At 36.1% G+C, this 22,979-nt stretch overlaps 1 protein-coding gene across 5 annotated transcripts in view; it reads right to left on the bottom strand.

Moving 5' to 3' along the window:
* LOC134742357 (NAD(+) hydrolase sarm1) overlaps nt 1-22,979 on the bottom strand; it is a 93,094-nt gene that overhangs the window by 32,613 nt on the left and 37,502 nt on the right. For 2 of the 5 annotated variants that reach the window (XM_063675432.1, XM_063675433.1), the window contains one exon: nt 5,638-5,694. The exons of 1 other annotated variant lie outside the window; for it this stretch is intronic. In XM_063675432.1, the coding sequence (XP_063531502.1) occupies nt 5,638-5,694 (57 nt within the window). Of the gene's footprint in view, nt 1-5,637; nt 5,695-13,330; nt 13,493-22,979 lie in introns of those variants that run through there. 2 more of the 5 variants (XM_063675436.1, XM_063675437.1) reach the window with 2 other exon arrangements.

Here is a 22,979-nt window from a genome sequence, read left to right as displayed (position 1 = left end):
GCATTCTTTAGATAAAGGCACCTATTTTCTTTATAAATGTTTACAAAGTGACTCACAGACTCGATTTTCGGTATCGATCGACTGAGCGAAATATTTCACAAAAAACTTCGGATCATTCGTCACGTAATCGTTGGTAACAGTATGTCGCAATTACTTGCGTGTATTATGAATAATATAAATGCTATTAAAATGCCACACGTTTAACAGGTACGTAGGAATTGTTTTTACTCACTATAATACTTATGCTGTTAAAAGTTAAAACCTTTGTGGTCTTTTTAACTTTAAAGATTATGACTTTCTGACCTACTTGGAGTTAAAAGTGAACTTTAAGTACTAGCCTTTAAAATAGAGATGAGCAAGGGCGACTATTGGATTTGCTTTAAATATTAAGAATTATGACAGGGCTGCATGGGCTACTATATCACAAAAAATGCCAACTCACAATTTAATAATTGCTTTATCATCTGTGCTGCCGACTTGAACTTGCACCGCAGTAACTTTTGCTTTGGAATTAATCTCACAATTTGAACCTCCTACCTACCTCGAGTATGTTCAAAGAATTTATGAGTTTGAGTGGAATGTTCTAGTCGCAAATTTTCTACGCGTTGATCCATCGTATCGTAGATATGATGATGATGCCATAAAAGTTAAATCCTCGAAAACATATTATCTACGGATTATCAGCAAATGCTTAAATTATTGATTACGTAGATAGTGGATGGTCATCATACAAAATTAAGATTCGTTATCATGAATAAATTGATATCTTTTTTCTTTTGCATATATATTATTCAATGTTACATCATCTTATAAATCGGTGTAATATTTGAAAATAAGTAAAACATGAAATGTTATAGCTAGAGCTACCTACATACCAGAGCCATCATTTCAGTGATCGGAATTCAGCATAGGATATAACGTGTACAAATGTATAGACAAAAGTGTAATTCATATTCCTACAAGTTTCCTATTAAGAGAATATCCCCTAAAAGGGTATAAGCGCTAAATCTGGATTCAGCTATTATTTTCGATAACAAGATGTATTTTTTCCGCAAAGATATCTAGGACTTTTTGTGTAGAATTTAATAAGCTTTAATGTTGCCCTACATCATATTTCCACAGATAACGTAGATTTAGAGTAAAACGCAAATTTCTCTAAGATGATACACATTTTCCAAGATGGCTGCGATTCCTCGAGGTCCCTAAATGTGAAATAGTGTGGTCATGAAAAAGAGACCTTTAATTAACATACATACCAAATTTCATAACTTTGGAAGGATTTCGAGGTTAGACTTAATTCGATTGTACTATCCGTGAGGAACAAGAACATAAGCACTGCGACTAAATTAAAAACACGTTTTAACATTCCTGACAGCATACCAAAAACAGACTACGTAATTTGGTCGGGTTTATTGTTATTCACCATAAACCATACTAAATTTTTAATATGGGGAATTCAAAAAAAGTGAGACTGTGACAAGGACAAACAATAATAACGCTTTCTCTATTACTCCTACTGAAAGTCCATAAGAGCATCTCGTTCGGTCATCTCCCGGCTCTAGCATTTCATCTCTACTTTTGTACTTACCTCTGTGGAATTCAGGGACTTTTTTTTATTTACATAATCAGGGGGCCAAGATGACAATCGTACATCGACAAACGCCAAACGAAAAGAAAAAAACCGGATTGCGAGTCGGACTCGCCCACCGAGGGTTCCGTACTTTTTAGTATTTGTTGTTATAGCGGCAATAGAAAATAAATACATCTGTGAAAATTTCAACTGTGTGATGAACAACTGAACTGCCTGGTGACAGACATATAGACAGACGGACAGACAGACAGACGGACAGAGGAGTCTAGTAATAGGGTCCCCTTTTTATCCTTTGGGTACGGAACCCTAAAAATGTATCGGGATGACAGATGGTCCGAAAGGTCGCGTGACTATATCCATACCTACATTATTTAAGATTCGATTGGCGTTTTCTGTCAACGATTGTCATCTTGGCTAAGCCCCCAGGTTCTATCATAGCAAGGGCCTCAAGGGCCTGACACTCTTTGATAGAGAAAGATAGTCTTATTGCGATTCCTATAAGAGGAAAGAGAAAATAGTGCCATGCTTTGTCTTTATCACCGACCGGGTGGCATCATAGGTAGGAGGCGATGGCGAGATACCGAAATTTATAAGAGTGAAAGAGAAAAAATCCTATGCTGCCCAAATTTTACATGAATATTCTTTCACTTACCCCGGTCGCTCGGTGGCGCGTCTATAACTACTTGTATATACTATGTATGTATCATAGCGTATCGACGAGTGAGGAGACCGCACATCGCATACAATTGTGAAGATTCTTCTCGTATGGGTTACTCTAATTATTACTAAAACAACAATGGAGGTACTTGCAGGTATTCTAATCTGACTGATCGATCCTTTTTGACTGCCTCGATCCAAGTGAACGAGTCTCAGGAACCTGTCCAACTTGCTTCCGTGTCCCACTACCTAACGTGTTGCCAGTATTTTTTCAACTACCCCTGTATTAATCGGGGTAACGCAAATAATGTTGCTACATTTGAATTATTATTCAACTGCTATCTTTCATGTAAACAAATAAATCATGACACAATATTGTTTCGTCCGTCCTCCGTCGGTAGAAATCCCATATGTCAAGTCAAAAACCGACATTGGCAAATTCACCCCGTGCAAAATTGCGGGGAGTAAAAGCCAGATAGGATAAAAAAAAAACCATATGTCTGTTTACTTGTCTAATAAACACTGACTAAGCTCGGAAGGAAACTCCGAATTATGCTCTGTTTACATCCGCACATTGCATGGAGTAAGAACGGATGTGGCTTATGTGATATCAACTCGATTCATTACTATCTTGTGAATCATTGTTTTCATAGTAAAATCGTAAAATTATGAAATGAAGCAATCATGAAGCATGATTGAGTGATTCACCATATAAATATGACATGTAAAGTCAGATGGGGTGAGAAAAATATAGTTTATTTTTTATGTACTAGTTAGCTTTTTTGTTTTATTTCTAAGGTCCCACCACACTCGTGCGCGAATCGCGGCACGCGGCAGTCCTTTGCACGCATGAGTCGATATTGCAAGTTGATTTAGAACCGCACGCCTTGTCGTTCGTCTGCCAGCTTCTCTCTAGATACGTAAGAGGTCACATTTCATTTGTCACTGGTTTGCTCTGTGCGATGCGCTTTGTTAGCGTTGTGATAATTTCGCATAATTGCAGGTATGCAAGAGCGTTCACAAACCTTGAACAAATTTACGCGCGTACATGTAAATCCGATTGAATTCCAAGAAGTGATTGTACACACTATACACACATCCAGCACTCACAGAAATGTATGAACTTGGAGGAAAACCCGTATTTACGAAACATACGCGTGCTGTTCGGAATTCATATTAGGAACAATAACAGAAACCGTGCATTTCATGGCGGCGAATTTAATGTTAAGCGCTTTTTCTGTTGTTGATGTAAAATGTAAATGAATAGGTACCACACATTTCTTTTTCATAAGTGTTCGTTTATCGCACAATGAAACGAGTTTAATTTGAATTGTGTTGAGACAATGTGGTGAGCAATATTTCGCAGTTATTTTAATGATATAGGAGGCAAACGAGCAGACGAATCGCCTGATGGTAAGCGATTACAGCCGCCCATGCAACACCAGAGGGGTTGTAATTGCGTTGCCGGCATTTAAGATGGGAGGACGCTATTTTCTTGAAGGTTTGAAGGTCGCATCGGTCCGGAAATACCGCGGCAACAGATCATGATGGGTTTTAAATCTCGTATTTTGTATTTCTACACTCGAATCCGAACGGAATATGGAAGAAGATCGAATAACCATTTTCGTACGCTAAGATTATTAAACTATTAACTAGAACCTTAGCGACTCCCCTTAGCGACTTATCGCTATCCAAGCGAGAAAACCTGCTTTGCGCAACTTACAATTTAATACAGACTTTAATGCTAACCTTTTTTTGCAGGCAAAACAACTGCATAGTTAATATTTATTTATGCACGCATGAAGCACGAGTTTGTTGCACGTTATAACCTGAAAAGTTAGTTTTGTTTCACTAAGTATATATTATAACTTTAAATGTATTTAGTAAATAATAAATAATGAAAATTATTAATATATTAACACGGTATTTATACATAAATAGATAAGAAACAGAACATGAGGTTCTTTGTGACTGAAGGCTGACGCCGCGCCGTGTGTTTGCACACTGACGAACATAAACACAATATTATGTACACACGCTTTCCGAGTCTATTGCATACACTTGATACATAATCTTCCACGACATTGAACATAATATGGAGTTGGGTATTTTGAATTGATATTGGATTTGGTTAAAGTTAGCAAACTTGGACAAACCTCGGTGTTTGTCTTTCCGTCTGCTACGGGCTTTATTTTTGAGACTGTTTGATTATGATTATCAAAAATCATAATCTTAGGGGGGAATAATTTGTTTCTTCAAACCAATGTACATTGAGAACTCCATAATGCAGTAGGTAGGTATATATTGTCTCGCTAATTTTGTTTCATATTTTTATGAAAAAATAGCTATTTTTAAGTTTGACATACGATATTTTGGCACCTTCGCCCGCCAACTGCAACATATATCCCAGAACGCTTATCTATCTTTTCGTTTGTCTTTGACATGTAATATATAAAAAATGTACAAACTGACTCAATCTTTTGTGACCTAATTTATTAAACAAAGCTAACGGACGAGGTGACCGTACTACTTAGCTGCATTGCTTCAATGAGGTTTATGATTTATATGACTAGCTCTACTTTCAGTACCGTGTTACGTCTAGCGCATACTTAAGTATCCTGTACGTCTACGTAAGTACGTACGTTTTTAGCAATACTTTCTCTCTCTTCTTCTTTTTCTGGCTATTGTCCCAGTTTATTTGGCTCCTAGTAATCCTGCGCCACATCACATGGTTGTGATGTTGTCTGTTCTGTTTCTCTCTTGCATATCGTTCTTTATGGTTTGAAGCCATGCAGGTTATTGGTGGTAGTCCACGTCCTTTTTTTCCTCTTCCTCATTACATGTCCAAACCAGTAAGTTTTTCGTGCTCCTTGGCAACCTTGCATCTTGCATTTTTAGAAATGCTAATATATTTATAATATATTTGTGCACGGAAGCCTATAAAAATTAAGAACCTTAAATCATGCTCATACTCATAGAACAATAACAAGAATATTTACGAGCAAAGCACTATTTAACTTTGGCATACATAGTTATTAGTTAGTGGAAATAACGACCTTAAAATTTTATTTATATCGCCGGCCATGTTGTCATTTTTATTACATGCATTTGTCATTTGTTATTATTCTCTAGTAATATTACATGCACGTGCAAATTATTATGTTTTTTGATCAACGATTACTTAGTAACTTATCAACACTCTAATATAGTTAAGTATAGGTTGAGTTAAAAATTATTTATTGAACTGATTTATTTTATTCATAAATAAAATAAAATATTAATTCGAGTGTTATTGTACTTATATCTTCATAAAGACAAATAAATAATGTTTAACTGGTAAAGTCCACCTTAAAGTTTACCCACCACCTATTATTGCAAGTTCAACATACCCATCGTGCAATTTTAGAAGACTTTTCGGGCGCAAGCAACGACTCTTCTGAACGTACCTGAAATTAAATAATTAAAAAAATAAGTAGTTATAATCAAGAGATAAGAATAATTATATATTTATTTATTTTTGTAAAGTGTTGCCTACTCATACAGTAGGTAAATACAAAAAAAAGCTTTAGCCAATTTTGCAGAACCGTATTTTTTACGGAAAGAGATTTTTTATGTTAAGTTCGAATATTATATACCTACCTATTTAATTAGTTTTATATTTTATTTTTAATTACATAACTAGCTATATTTGAAAAGTTATTTTGGAATGAGTTAAATTACAGAGATTGATATTCTTATAGTTACTTTTGTGTTACTAGTTAAACATTCAAGTGGTATTTTAGCTAAAGTAATATCAAAACAACTACACGACTAGACAATTGAAGATAAAAATGAACAGTGGTCCTACTTGTCATGAATAAATGATAAACTTATCATCGAATTAGTGACCAATTTCACTTCGTGGAAGCATTCTGTGTATAAAATAAATACATACCTAATCAAAATCCTATGGCGTCTAAGACTGGATCAACATGAGAAGAAGTAGAATTTTGATACGAGTAAGTAAGAAGTATGGGCGTAAGAAGAGAGTCAAGTAGCGCTGGTCGCCCATGATGAGTCATCTAAATTATTGTTATAAATGAATCACAGTTCGTTTACCTGCCAATGTTTACACCGATATCCCATTTGTTGAGAATTTTGTGTTGGCATTTAATATTATGTGTACAAATCTCAAGAAACTGGTTTAATTTAAAACTTAATTTTACGGGATTAAGTCCCGTCGTTGTAAATAATAATAAAACTGGTTTAATGCCGTTAACGACATAGATGAAACGGCTTAGATGAAGCCGGACGTATTTTTATTAGTGATTTGGCTAGACAGGTTTTATAATTACTGCTATATTTATTTGCTTCATTCAATCACCATCTAAAATGCTTATCACCTACATAAATATGTTGGTACAAATAAAAATATGTGTAGGTACTACCTTAATGTACATGCATTAAGGTAATGTATGTGTACATATTTTTGACCCTTTGTCCGTGTCAATATTTAATACCTTGACTGTAAACAATCATGAAAGATTTAAAAACAATTGCAATTGTTGTCCTAAAGGAGAAGTACTAACGTCTTTAGCTCCTTTGCTAGAGAACTATACTTATATTTGTTTGAAAACAAAAATAGGATAGGTAGGTAGATGTCTTGGGTGGTAAAACGGGTAAAACAGTTAATGTAGTACTGATTAGTGCATTACAATACAAGTGCGAAAAGTAGGAAAATCGAATTAACTTATCGCACGTGTATTATACAACGTTTTACAGTACATAATATATGGCCCTTTAAATTTTCGACATACGCAAGTATAGTGTTGGTTACCGCACTAGGGTGGTAAATTTGCACCATATGTACTGTCAAATACATTTACAGTACATATGGTGCTACTTTCTCGCACTAGTGCGTCAAATAGCACTTTTCGTGCATATGTCGAAAGTTTAAAGGGCCATATGTACTGTAAAACGTTGTACGATACACGTGCGAATAGGTAATTCGCAACTCGTGTCGATTTAAAACACTCCCTGCTGTCGTGTTTTAATTTATCGCCACTCGTTTCGAATTTCCTCTTTTCCGCACTTGTATCGTAAATAACTATTACAGTACATATGGTTCTACTCTACCGCACTATTGCGATAATTAGCACATTACGTAACTATGTCGAAAATTTAACGGGCCATATGTACCTACTGTAAAACGTTGTACGATACATGTGCGAACACTCCCTCCGGTCGTGTTTTCATTAATCGCCGCTCGTTGCGAATTTCATATTTTTCGCACTTGTATCGTAATGTACTTGTATTATAAAATCCTTAATCATTATTGCTCCCACTTTACAGTCATTAATGTCAGTTTATATAAAGATTGAAAACAATTTACAGAGAATTTACTTTTTGCTCAAGACATAAATGAATTTTTAGTTAGGTACCTACCTTCTTATTTTATGTAGGTCTTGGCGCCGAAGTATAAGGCGAGCCGACCCCACCTAATGTGGGATAAGGCAAAGGAAAAGAAGAAGATAGTACTCCAATGCTGTATCATGGCAATGATTTATTTAATCATCATTTTAGACTTAATTCCTTCAAACGTCAAAAGCAATTAAGTTTGTAGGAAAAAATAACCGAAATCATCGGTCTGTTTAAACTCAAGTCGCATGACAAATTGACTTCGCAAAACTTTGGACGCATAAGGATGCGGCCAGTAAAAGTGCGTAGGTGCACGCCGTATTTGGTAGGTAGCTTTATACTTACTAACTGTTGCTTAGGCAGCTCGGTTCCGAGAATTACACAAAAGATAATCGGTTTAATTGATTGATTTTGACTGTGTTTGGAGTTCGTTATTAGCACTTTAATTAATATGAATGTCTTAACTGTTTAAAGGTTCGTTAACATCGTGCTAAGAACAAATTCTTATAAAAGGTTTAGCCACAAAGAGCGTCTTTCACGCTAAAAAAATAAAACTAAACTTTATAAAAAACAAGCTGTTATGTCAATGTCATTATTAGTTCGCGGAATAAGAATTAAACAAATAACACCAGCACTATAAACCTTCATTCAAAGAAACCACTGTAAACTCATAAGATTCCTAATCGCCGTTTATCGTTGTGAATGGACGCTTCAATTACCGTCGCGCTCGCAATGTTTTCTGCTCGCTTGTAATTTAATTCACATTACGATTATGAGACAGACGTGTGGGCAAAACGCAGTTCATAAGTGCATTGTAAACTCGATAAGCGTCGAGACGGTAGTAGGCGGGCGGAAGGGGCCAGCAGTTGACTTCCTACTTAGAGAGTCCGCTCGCTCGGACGGAAACGCTATTTTTGGCGCCCACCGCGCTTCCTCTGAGGAAAGTCCACTTGATGAATACAATCAAAGTAAATGTGATCAAATCGGGCTGCCCTCCTCTCTTGAAAGTAATTTGATCTTCATTGGAAATTTGAAACTGTCTGTCTTGAGTAAAAATCTCAATCAAGAATGACAGTGATAAAATCTTGTTGCCTTTGTTTATAAAATGTATTATCTTAAGTAAAATGATATCAATATCCAGAATGCTATTTAGCGTATTCTTATCGTAATTCATAGATTTAGAATATTTAGATTATATTTTAATTCATGTACACTTGTACAGAGTGTTGTGATTGATATACGTACGATAAGTAAATGTTTTATATGAATTACATTACAACATACATACTTTTATAACGCGCGGGCTCTGGTACCTGATCAAGTGATCATCAATAAAACAAAGTGTACATAATTAATATTAATAATAATATTGTCTTGCCCGCGATATAATCCCGTATCCTTTAAGTAAAAAAGGGAATATAATCCTAATATTGTCCTACATTTTATCGAACCCTTTACCCTTTGTTCCTTGAGAACAAAAAACCAGGGAAAGTCTTCTTCTTTGTTTACGTATTGACGGTATATTTAACAGTAACAAACAATGTTTGCCAAGACGAGAAGCAGACAAGGCAATAAATACTTTGGATTCCATTTCCAAGACGTATCGAGATAAAGGACAAAGGAGACTTCTGCGCTATGCTAGACGATATCGCACAATCGCTTAATATTATGTTTTACTCGACTTTTGAAGAAGGGATGTTAATGTTTTCTAAGTGTTTGTTTAAATTATGGCATGCTTTGCTACATTTTACAGCGGGAGATGATTAAGATTTGTACCTACTATTTACCTAGCTGTGGACTCGACATGAGCCATAATATATGTTAATTATAATAATTATCAACAACGATTGACACAATGTAATGAACTTTTCTCAAATTCGTCCCGTTGTTATTATACCTTGTTGCGCCCGTGCCATCAGGATATCCCTATATTTAGCACCTGCACAGGCAGGTCTGTATTTGAGTTTTAGGTGCATATGTATTAAAAAAACAAAACTTAAGTCCGTAGTGGGACAATATCGCACAATACCGGTGACAGTTTTTGTTTCATCTACAAGTGCAGGAAGACTGCCGCGGGCGCTCCGAACCGAATTCCGACGGCTTCCCTCCCACACGGTTTAGGAATCGACAGTACTTTTACCTTATATATGTCGAAAATGTGTGTCATGTCATATGAATAAATCAAGTAGTCCCCCCTGAGCCCCTGACCTGATAGAGTCTCGGATGTCCGTTCAATTAGACGCCCGCCGACCTAGAACAAATTATTATGGCGAAAAAAAAAAAGAGAGCCGACTCCAAATGAAATGGTCAAATGCTTAATACTTGTGTAGGTAAAGAAGAATACGTTATACATGTCAAAAATGCCGCATATGACGGGCATTGACGTTATACATTGTCGCTATTGTGCGCTGCTATTATTGTCCTAGATATAGATTTTATTTTTGATACATTTTTAAAACTTGTGGTTACTTTAGTTAACAAGCGCGTGGTCTCTTAATATGGTGCCCCAGACCTGAAGAAGTCTGGTATGATACAATTTTAATTGACTTACTTACAGTTATTAATGAATCCGACAATGGCTGCTCTTGTATTGGGTTTGGCCTTGTTAATTTTGTTGTCTTAGCCGCGTTCGATTTTCATTATAGCCGGCCTACCTGTCTAATTGTACATAACGAACCTTCACAACATGTGGTACCATAGCAACAATTTTAAAACAAAGAGCTATTGTTTACAGAGGCAAAGGCATTTGACGCGTTATGCTTCTAATTATGCCTCCACGTGAGCGCATATTTCGGTTGCGCCATTGTCAATATACTGCTATTACCTGTTTTGTGCCTCGGAATTCCCTTCATTGTGTCCACACTTGACACAGGAATGCGCCGGACCCCTCATTCCGAGGAACACCGGGCTTGGGAAGGAGCAATTTGCCTCACATATTTTACTCGTGAGTCAAGGGGTTTCACTCACCTTATAATTATGTAAAAAAAGAAAACTTGCGTAGATTGCAACGCCCGTCTATAGAGAAAAGTTAATACAGTGGTAATAAATAGCAACGACATGACTAACCCACTACATCTTTTACTTAATAATAAAACATTACACGCCAGGCAAGCGCCTAATAAAAATACAAGATAGACGTTTGTTAATATCTAAAGTCATGCATCGTAGCAATATTATTATGCTTTTATGTTAATGTCACCAAGAACAGGACACGTTTGAAGTTTACTGCCTTTGATACCTATCATCTTGTTGGTTGTTGGCAACCATGACCTATTTAGAGATACAATTAATTTGTGCCTCAAATGGCTGTGCAGAAGCTAATGTGCAACAAAGCCATGGAGCCGACATAGTGCCCGTTATCGGAGCGGCACATCAAAGGATTTGGTGAAATAACGACTGAGCTTTGTTATCATGGTAACAGAGTTCGGAATCGCTTGTCGATGGTATATCAGATGTGGACACGGCTGCACCCTTTAACCCGTGTGTGTAGGAATTGCGTTTGTGGGTTACAGATACGGCGATATAATCTAAATGATTCGATACTTAAGTATAAATAAATAATACATAGGTACTTTTAGTAAATAAAACACAGAAAAAGCTGAAACAAATGTCTGATACTTTTGTTTCAATTTAAACCTGTGCAATTTTATACGTACATTTCAGAGTCAATTTGCGTACAGCATTTTATCAGGTTGATTCGTCATGGGTATTGAAAATTATAATAATAAAAACGGGTTAAGCTTCACCGAGCTCAACGAGGGTGCGGGCCTGCGGGGTGATAGGGTCGGCAACGCGCATGTAACACCTCTGGAGTTGCAGGCGTCCATAGGTTACGGTGACCGCTTACTATCAGGCAGGCCGTATGCTTGTTTGCCACCGACGTAGTATTAAATAAAAAGTACTTTAAGTTTAAAATGTTTTTGTTAAACATTAGAAAGCTATTTTGCATTATTCTAATTTAATGTTTAAATAAGACTTTCTCTATAATTTTCATATCTCGGTAAATTTTTAATGAGATGTAGAGTCCCACAATCTTGTAATGTAGTCTAGTTAGGTATAGGTATGTATACCTACACATATCTAAATAAGTATGATTTTGATTATTAAGAACATCCCACCTTTGTCTTGTCACCTAAACAAATGCAATGATGATGGAGTGGATTTCTCAATCATATTGAAGAGCTGTAGGTGTAGTTAAGTGATTTAGCTCTGGGGCCAAGATAGGATTCGAGTATTAATACACATATGATAGACATGATTATATGAGTCAGTAGTCTTTTCTGTAACTTCTAGCCTAACACTTTAGGTTGTGGAAAGATGGACTCGCTATAAATATGTATGATACTTATAGTTTGTGAAATACTGTACGATCAGGTACCCGATGAGAATGTAGGTAGGAGTATCAAATAAGGGCAGTCATTTCAGAAAAAGGTCACTTCTGTGGACAATACAATAAAAGTTAACAACCCAGGTACATATATCACGATTTTCTTATTTGAGTCTCAAGTACTGGAGAAATACATCCCACGTGAGGGTCTAGCAGAAAAATTTGCTTTTGATTTTCTTAACTTTGCGATGTCTACAGGAAATCCACGAACGTGTCAAGCATGACCCTAAACCGAGACCCGGTTCCTAATAAGATGTAACCGGAAAGTGCTGAGATGAGAAGTCGACGAGTTCCTAGAATGTTCGATAAGACAATCAATGTGTATTTTCGGAATTTACCCTCATCAGTCGATAACATCACTCAACCTCCCTAGACCGATATAGGAGCCACTTCAAGATGTCAGATAATATTAACGCTGCCAATGTACCTATACGCCGATATTTGCTTCTTAATTGTTATAAGCAAAAAAACAATAAAAGAAATACATAATATACTTTTAGATGGAATTTATAACAAAACTAACAATACTTGTACCAGAGAAGTTACCCGATTTCTTTCTCAGAATAAAAAAAAAAATCTTATAATGAGTAAAGTAATCTTTTTTTAACATATGTATAAGAAAAAACGTAGGTGTATAACTTTTATTTAAACCTCTTTTTATTTATTAACTACCTTTAATTCCCTATGTTTTCATTTGACAATAATCACAATGGACTCTACACAATTCAAAGACTGTTATATGTTAAGATAGCCAAATTGTAAAATGAACATCAATAGCAGCAGGACCACATTCTATTTAAGCATGTTCACCGCAGCAGTTATCAAGTACTTCCGGGGTTAGAGGCAATAAGCGGCTAATCAGTGGGTTTTTCTACCTGTGTGTTTATTATAAATCACTATTTTATACAACTTACTTAGATGAAACCCGTTTGCTGGCAATTCAGAAGCGCGGAGCGTAACATCATATATGATGTTACGCTCCGCGCTTATACCCAAATTAGTTTTTTTATTACCAAGGATTTTAACTCCTTATATTAATTATAGTAACTACCTAATTATTTTGTTAATAAATGTCAGTGTATAAAAAGTTTGGAAACTTGACTAGAACATTTGCAGTGCACAGATGTTTCAACATGGCACGTAACCTAATTATTTTCAAGTAGTATAAATAATATATTTAAAAAAAATATTTGCTCAAATATAACATTCAACTTGTACATTAACAAATACTAAGAATTTTTTGTTGTCATTGTCAGAAGTGATAATAGATATAAACTCCAAACTAGGAGCGGTCTTACCTTCTTTGGGAAGAAAATCTTCGGTTTTCCCGTACTATACGTGGAATACGACGCCATGTTATCAACTTCAACAAAAACCATAATTCGACGCAGAACGCACTTACTCTAACCAGACAAGTTTATGATATGTCTGTTTACTTCGGCAGAACTAGAATATTCGATCACGTGAGAGTATCAGTGAGATTATGACCGTTTTTCTGGATTGAGATCGCCAATTTTTTGTACAACTTGTTTTTCGTCACAATAAACTTTTAATCCTTGCCCGCGTCGCTTCCACGTCACTACACGAAGTCGTTAAACCATGCACGCACATATATACATACTTATAATTCGTAAGTCCACAATGCTTAATTATCGGTATAAATAATACTTCGCACTCATACAAAATCGCTGTCACATTTTAACCTCGCACGGCTGTTTGTGAACGCAGCACACGTCCACGCTTTGCGCACGTTTCTTTCCAAACTGAATTTTCGTTGTGTTCAACTGTTGCTTATATCAATTCAATGGAGTCTCCCCTCCGCTTGCCGTCTCAGTCGCTCTACCCGCCTTGTGTATTGGATAACAGCGATAACAATATAGAATACACGCGCCTCGTTCGAATTACATAACTGTATAAATAGTATATATCACAGACGTTAAGTTGCTAGTTGCTATACATTGGTAGAGCTCTTTTAGACATTTTTGGATGAGGATCGGTAGACAAACAAAAGCATTGAACTTAAATATGCTAATCGGTCATTAGCAAAAACGAAGTAAGAAGGTTTATAACTGCCTATTTTAAGAAATGTACGGAAAATGGTGGAACGTTGGTAATGACATTGAACAAACGCAGACTATTATCACTCTACAATAAGATGTCCGATTACGGTGATAACTCTAGAGGATTTATCAACGAACATACTCCTACGGTGTACTGTACACATTTAATTTGGTATTGTTCTTAGTTGCCACTTTCTGTGAACTGTAAACAATATCAAATATCTTTATTTTGCATAAAAATAAAATATAAATTCAGATTTTAAATCTATGATAGAGTCAATACCTTGAATTACTTACTTCATTATAATCATTAGTTTTAAGGTAAAGTCTATAAACAAAAGAATAAAACATGCAACTAGAATCAATAATTATAACACAAACTGGGTTTAACTTCATCATGAAGGAATTAATTTGCATTATGTACAATTAATCTGTAATAAAAAAATCATTAAGTATATGTGTTTTAAGGATAAAAAAAGGATAATTAGTTGATACCTTTCAGAAAAAATATTATTTATGTATGTAGTCAAAACAGAAAGAAAATTTAAATAATCTATAGGCAGTAACAATGAGCCTTGACTCTGTTAACCCATAACCCATTACCATCGAATAAAAATGTTAATTTCACGGATAAAGGATAAGTAAGTAGAGGGGAGGTAGGCAAGTTTGTTGATACGATATCGCTGTTCCAAGTACGAGTTTACGATACCAATTATAAATTGAAATAGATATCATACACTGAAGAAAAAGTGACCAAGTCCACCGGTGGCCGAGGCGGGAATCGAACCCGCTAACGCTTACGCGGCTAACGTCCTGACCACTAGACCACCCATCCACGGCGATACCCGTCCCAAATTCTCTGGTGTATGCTATGCTATCTTTGAAAGGCTAGGCGCCTGTGACCAACTCGAAGGGCGAGCAGTGTGTGCTTGCACCTCCTATACGAATCCTTTACTGGATTACGATATAGCGAGAGAGATGGTGCTGCCATCTATCCAACAAGATTACGATACCAATGCCGTAAAGCCTAACCCTATCTATCTACCCACCTAATAATAATGACTAACAAACGAAAAATAGCTAATTATAGTAGATTGTTAACCAAGGGATGAAATGATGCCTTTCACCCGGGTTAAACACTCTACTTTTCATTTCGAATTCGAGGAAAGTAAAATGAATGTTTTTTTTTAAACATGATTTCTTGAGGGTACTTTCAATTAACAATTTAGGCAAAAGTATCGTTATTTATGGAATGGAGAGTCAAATATCAGAATGGAAATTGTATAACAAATCCATTTAAACTCAAATTTCAATTGCTTATCGTAAAAAAAAACGTACTTCGAACGTAAAATGCTCTAGTGCAGACACGTATCATTTTCTGCACACCTTTTAGAACAACAATGACTCTCTTTCAGAGAATGAGAAATGAAAAAATATTTTTTATCTTCAATGGGGTTGGTTGCAAAACAAGATCAAGATAGAGCATTTATTAACGGCGCCTGAATGAAACAGGACCATTCCGGCACCTTAAATGACACAGAACACTCATTTCAAAAAAGGGAGTAACGATCCGTTCAGACATTCACTGTATCACAAATCTCTTCAAAAGACTATTTAGTTTATTTGATGCTTTCTCGGGCCATATTCATTCACGGCGCCAGTTGGAAATAGAACCAAGTGACAGTGGAGGCTGGCGCCCGACAGTCACCGTCTCGGCGGATTTAGGATCTGCCTACCTTTACAGTCATCGATGACTTGATCTGATACATGTCTTAGCCCTTTGTGACAAACACAGTAAATGTTTCTTAAACAATGAGCTGAACGCCCTATCCCGTGCAAGTTCTCTGAATGAATCAATCAAGTGATTGTCACAATCTATCTAAGTTTCTGTCTAAGTTTGATGTCTTGATGAGCAGAACATATGCTATTTAGTCAATAACAGAAAAGTGTGTTTTGAATATTTTATTGCCAACGCAATCACGCAATAAAAACATCTTTAAGAGCAGAAACTACAATACAATCTGATTATCTATCAGTGTTTATCCGTTTTGTTCTACAAGCCCTAAGTAATTATAAAATTAACGTACCTAATTCTATAATAATATGTTATCATAATAATACATTTTGTATCTCAACCTACTTCAAAAATAACAGAGTAAAAAAAACATGTGACGTTCCACCTAAATTAGTCGGTTAAGTAATAAAACTAATGAATATCGCGACACCTGTTACAAATGTTACAATGAATGACGCAAACGGTCCTTTAACGTGTTTACTGGAATTTGTTTAATTTGCTGCTGTTTTTATTGGTGCAGAGGTCGGTATGAACCTTGGAATTATGAGTGCTTTAAAAATATACTCGCTCGTGTGGTTGATGAATTTTTGTAATTATAACAACGCGAAGTTAATCGTAAAAATACTTTATCTAATTGTATTATAAGGACTTAGGTATTTATTTAATTGTATAAAATAATCCTTGTGTTTTATTTCAATGCTACGTAAAAATATTTTTCCATGCCCTTTGGGTATCGACAGTCGTGCTAAAGTATCAGGGAGCAGCCACGATGACAATAGGGATGATGACACATGTTGAATTTTATAAAAAAATCTAGTAAAATAGATAGTAATTAAGCAATTTATCACAATAATGTGGATATTAAAATAATATATGAAAATGATAAAAAAATACATGATCTAAGTTTCAAAATTTAAAGTTTTTTACTTCCAAAAAGGAATAAAGTAAAGATACTATTCGATTCCTTGCATTTTATCCAAAAAAGATTGTACTGCAACGATATGCATATTTAAACGCAATATTTCACCTACAAAATCGCAATTTTACTTATTTTCCATACATTCAAAATGGCCTCTCAGTGACCTTGACGTCACGTTCACATATCGTTTTTTAAGGAGCGTTTCGCGAGTGAAGTAAGACTGTCTTCTTTAACTATCATTTCTGAGTTTTGTATTGCTTTAATGCCCATGGTCCCATATAGACATTTGATCCCAAAAACAAACCTGATCGATTGATACCGTTAATAAAAAAATGTCATCTAGCCTATTGTTTGGAGAAAATGTAACGAAACGCTAAGATAAACCTAAAAAATGTATAGCAATGATAGCGTTTCGTTTTCTGCAAACGATTATCATCATGGCTAGTGCCCCCTGGGTTCATCATTCTTCGTAGCTCCTTCCTATCAGGCGACAAAGGCTATAATAATATAGGTATACCTAGCCTCTAGCTTTGTAGGACGAGTATATTGGTCTACTAGTAGGTTTTAACTTTGCTAAGCTTGTCGAGTTGCGAAAAATGCCCATGCAGAAGCACTAACTAACTTTGCTAAACCTATTCCTACACTTAAAAATAATCTGTTGAGGTAGGTAGGTACTGTACCAAAACGCACTTATTCCGGTTGAAAATATTTTGAAGGCTGACCTTTTCCTGCATACTTGACTCGCTTGACCGTAGGCTAAATATTTGAGAAACATTTAATGTATTAATAGAAAACAAAGGAGATATATATACATAATCTGTAAGTAAACAAAAAATGTTGTCTCCTAAAGTGCTAGAGCTAGTGACGTAGTATGGTTTCCAATGTAGTTTTGACCTATAATGAAATTGTGAACTTTTAATATCATATATCCTCAACGTGTAAGACAAATAATAGGTACTCTACATGTCTATGATAGGTACATCAATTCCACATATGTCAAGATTCAGTCTAAGAATTCGTTAATTTGAGTCGTACGTGCCTTCGCAGGATAAAGTATGAGGTTTCTTATTATATATTTTAGATGTACTTACATACGTATAGTATTGACGGAAGTCACTAGTAAAACCTACTGTTGATTAAACGTGATGATCCCTTGCATTTCAGATGTGCTGACAAACAAAAAGATTGAACAATAGGCAATAGTATATGTAATCTAAAACTTATGTCGCAGTCTAAGCCTTACTTACATCTCCATAGCTGCAAAACTGCCGGGTTTAAATAAGGAAATAACGTTGATTTTTCATATACGAGTAATAGCATTTACATTTCCTAAAACGACACACCTAATCTTTCTTATTCATCTGGTTTCGCCTTTCCACAATTTCACGGTTAGCGGTTATACGTGATACGACTAACAGTCATCTCTTGTTCGCCCACATTCATGATTCACAAAAATCCATTGACTCAGTTAAATAAATGCTACGTATATTATACTAAATCCATATTACATTCTCATGTGGCCAAAAGCTCTGTATAAATCCTGACGATCCTTATTGGGAGAGAAAATTATTTTAGTTTATTTTGTATTTTTTAGTATGTAATGTTTAACGATCATGATAAGAAGATAAGCATAATTTTGACATTGATGCAAATTAATAGTGTAATTTTTATCCTGAAATAAATAAATCTAAATCTAAATCTAAAAGAAAATCTATATTTATAGCCAGTTTAATTTCCGATTGGTTACAATTACAACTTATGACAGCAGTTGAGCGTAGTTAGATGCTTTCGGCCGATTTGCGAACTTCTAAAAGAAAGCACAAAGCGTAATCTCAATAAGGCTTCAAGAAGCCTAGAGTAGAAGTCACATTCAGGAAGGTCACAAATAGGAGTCACATTCTTGACAATAAAGTTTTGCCTAGGACATTTTTTGGCAATATCTTGGGTTATTTTTAGGAAGGAAGCTGACATAAAGGAGAGGAATCTCTAATGCATTTACACAAAAAAATACCCGAACGACACTGCGTAAACATTGAATCACTAAACTCGCAAAACGCTGAACCGCATAATGTCTAAACTATTTACCTGTGGTACTATTTTCGTAGAATACTTGATGAAAAAGGTATTCCCTTTGATGCAGCAAGTCACAGTTTTCTTCAACTTCATGATTCACTCAACTATTAGTCCCGACACGCGGTAGTTTCGCGGTGCATGCTCTCAACGACTGAATATACATAATTTTTACTCTTAGTAACAAAAAAACCGATTGTTTGTATAAAATCCTAAATCAGCATACATCAATGTACAGCCGACTATAATTTACCTCTGCACTTTGTCCATCGTTATGCATTAAAATCTAGAACAGATTATGGCTACGTCTGTTTGTATATTTTGCATGAACAAATTTGAAAAACAACAATGAATTTTATAGTATTTGTATACATATGGATTTGTTCATTAACGCACGTTAATTGTAATGTACATATAATGTGACCAAAAGTGCCAGCGTCCGTTCGGTCAACGTACGAGCAACACGGTTTCGCTTTTTCAAACGCTTTATGACACCAATAAATAAAATGCATTAGCAGCAAATTGGTAAAGTAGATACGACACACAGGCTTAGAATACGTGCGTGCTGGCAGATGTGCAAAAACAGGTTCCTAAATGCCGTCACATAATGTTCTTTCAGATGCAAATTGCACTTTACCGATATAAAGCGCTATATATTTGATTGATTTGGCATTTTTTTAAATGGCAATAGCAATTATGTAGTTAAATTATATTTAATGAGTATATCTAAGTATGTATTTGAAAAATTGATGATCAATAATGAAGTTATAAATGGGCAGATGAAGCTAAGATATTTTCTTCAAAACGACCCATCGCAATCCCACCCAGGCAGCCCAGGTATCTATCTTAATATAGGGAATAATGATACGGACAATATATAGGGAAAAGATGGGAACGTCCCTTGGGGTAATCTCTACCTCTTAATGAAGTACAGTACCGAAAAAATTAAAAGATCATATCATTAGGTAGCAGGTACATGTATCTACAAAATTTGTTGTCTTATTATACATGTTTCAGAACGTAAGTAGTATGTTTCAAGTTTAGAATAAAAACCATAGTTATTAATGGTGCTAACAAACATAAAACAACACTACCTTACAAATTGATTTAATCAACTGCGGAAATACAGATTTATCACTTATAACAATGGGCGGGCAATTTGCGTAAATTAATTACAAGATCTCCGTAAATCCTTCGATAAATTTTGTAGTTGTCTTAGATTATTATCATATGGAAATGAGCCCTTTGAAGGCGGAAAATGTCGAACGTAGCTTGCAGCGAACATTTAGTAACGTAACTTTGTCAGTGCGTGTGCTTAGTTATGCTAATTATTTAGCTGAAAAGACACTTTTTACTGTTTTCAGAATATTATATAATTATTACATAATGTAATTTTTGTATAATATTTAGTCTTTCATTGACACATCTTTATCGTATAGGGAGGAAGCGGCTTGCTTCGATCGAACGTCTACGTTTGTAAAAATATTGAAGTACTTACTCGAATTCTTCTCGGATTTCTCGATCCGTCCCTCTCGGTTCGCGTACTTGTTGTACGAGCTTTACCATTCCGCTAAGCGTTATTGTAAAAGGTAAAGGCTTTAGTAAGCTACCATTTTTAAGGTTCCTTACCCAAAGGGTAAAAACGGAACCCTAATACTAAGACTCCTCTGTCCGTCTGTCTGTCAGTCAGCATCTCATGAACCGTGATAGTTGAAATTTTCACGTTGTCGCTATAACAACTAATACTAAAAAGTACGGAACCCTCGGTGGGCGAGTTCGACTAGCAATTGTCCTTACTTACTTACTGCTGTGGCGCGACGACCCCAAGTGGATCTTGGCCTCCGACACCAAAGACCGCCATGCTACTCTGTCCAAAGCCGTTTCTGTCCAGTCGACGGCGCCGAGTTCGCTGAGGTCTTTCTGCACTTCGTCTCTCCAGCGGTACCTAGGGCGTCCAGACGGTCTTCGGCCACTTGGTACTCCAGAGTACGCCCTCCAGACTGCGCGATCTTCCTCCATCCGGACTACGTGCCCGAGCCATCGGAGCCTGGCGGCTTTCGTTTCTCCGATGATGTTCGGCTCGGACACCAGATCTTCAATCTCCTGGTTCTTGCGGAGTCTCCAGGTTCCATCCTCTCGACGTGTGGGTCCCAATATCTTGCGGTAGATCTTCCGCTCGGCTACCAGCAGCGCGCGCTCCTCTTTTTGTGTTAGTGTCCAGGCTTCGCATCCGTACATAAGAATTGGCCTTATGACCGTTTTGTATATTCGAAGCTTCGTGTTCCTGACAAAACTGAGTACCTTCACATGAAGAGATACAAAAACACAAGGATTCGTAGGAAAGGCCTCACAGTGGGAGATACCTCATACAATGGCGTGGAGAGGTTCAAGTATCTTGGATGCATCGTCACAGATACCAACCAGAGAGAGGGCGAGATACAAGCCCGGATCCAGAATGCTCTACGCTGTGCTGCTGCCCTGCACAAAGTGTTAGTGTCCAAGCTAATGAGCAATTGTCCTCAGTTTTTTTAAACATCATAACGGCGGCGGGTCTTATTACTTAAGACAGCAGACATGAGACAACTGTCCCTACCTACAGAGCTGAATATATTATCTTTGATAAAAGCAGCATACACATTACTAACCGCTTTTACAGAGTATACAATGTATGGAAACTGCGTAATATCACGTCAGCTTAGTAAGCAAGTTTTGTACGCATGGATAATGTAATAATAAAGGAAATGTGATACAGCCTGAAGCTCTGTGGGAACGGAGTGCTGATATCTGAGCTAGGACACGCTGCAATATTGATGAGATGATTACTTTATGTTTTTAAAAACATAATCTTATGTCAAAAACAATTAGGTGATTCCGAGAAAATTGGTCTGTTTGGTCACGGATACTTGAAAAATAACAATTGCCGAGTGTCCCTAATATTTTCCAATAAGGTAATTTTTTTTCTTCTTTTCAGTTGTATCTCGTAGTATCAGTTGCTCCTCAGCATAATGGCGTAACGTAGCTTTAGACAGCCTATTGAATTACCTACAAGCCTTCAGTATAGTACCTACCTTTACTATTAAAACAATCTTTCGAAATCCATTATACATTTTTGTAGTAGTTTATTTTTACTCTCTCATATTCTGTCGATATTGAATTTGACACATACTTCATAAAACATAAACAACAACACAAGTATAATTATGTAGAATTTTCCATATAAGCGAAGCAGATGCAATTCTCATAATGTCCTTATCTTCATGGCGCGTGCGGCGCGTGCCTCTAAAGACAATAAAAATGGTTTCAAGTGTCATAAATGTCGTGTAAGTTCGAAAGGTTTTATGTTGATTACTATTTCCAGCATATAAGACCTCATGTTCAGTATGGTAACAATAGGTAATGATCATCAGCAGTTAATGTTGGTAACTTTGACTGGAAATGCTTAGCAAGCTGGTTTTAGCTTGTGGCAGTTGGCTACTTCCTGTTTGTGACCTGTATCATCTGTATTCAAAACTATGGGAAGAGTATATTTATTTATTACCTACTGTTATTGAGATTTATATGTCAACATACTTCATTTAAAAACGGTTAGGAATGAATTGTAATCAATTTTGTTTTTATGGTTAAGTTGCTTTCACGATTCAAACCATAAACCTTATTTTTCTTTCAATTAGGTAGTTTCTGTAAACGGTATTATTAATTTAAACTTAAGGAAGTACCTTAAACCAGTAGTCCACATATACCACCTACTCGTTAGGCTAAATAAAACTAATTTGACCTACTTTCTCTTTTGAGACCTATGTGTCAACACTGTCATTATACGCTAACGTCTACCGTAATTTACTCTCCATACATCTCGCTCGCACGAATATGTCAGTACGAGCGAGATGCATAGAGAGTAAATTATGTGTTGACACTGTCAGTGACTCGTGGTAAGAGTACTGTAGAATAATAAGGTAGTCAATTCTCTCAAATTAGGCAAGCCGGTGGGTCGAGTTGCATGTGGATGATCGAGTATACATGCCTCTTTTCAATTTTTGCAAAATACATATGGAAAAAAAAACCTGGCCAAGAGTATGTCGGGCCATGCTCAGTGTAGGGTTCTG

The sequence above is a fragment of the Cydia strobilella genome, chromosome 6 (genome assembly GCF_947568885.1).
Source record: "Cydia strobilella chromosome 6, ilCydStro3.1, whole genome shotgun sequence".
NCBI classification, from domain to species: Eukaryota; Metazoa; Arthropoda; class Insecta; order Lepidoptera; family Tortricidae; genus Cydia; species Cydia strobilella.
This window is presented reverse-complemented; position numbering and strand designations above follow the sequence as displayed.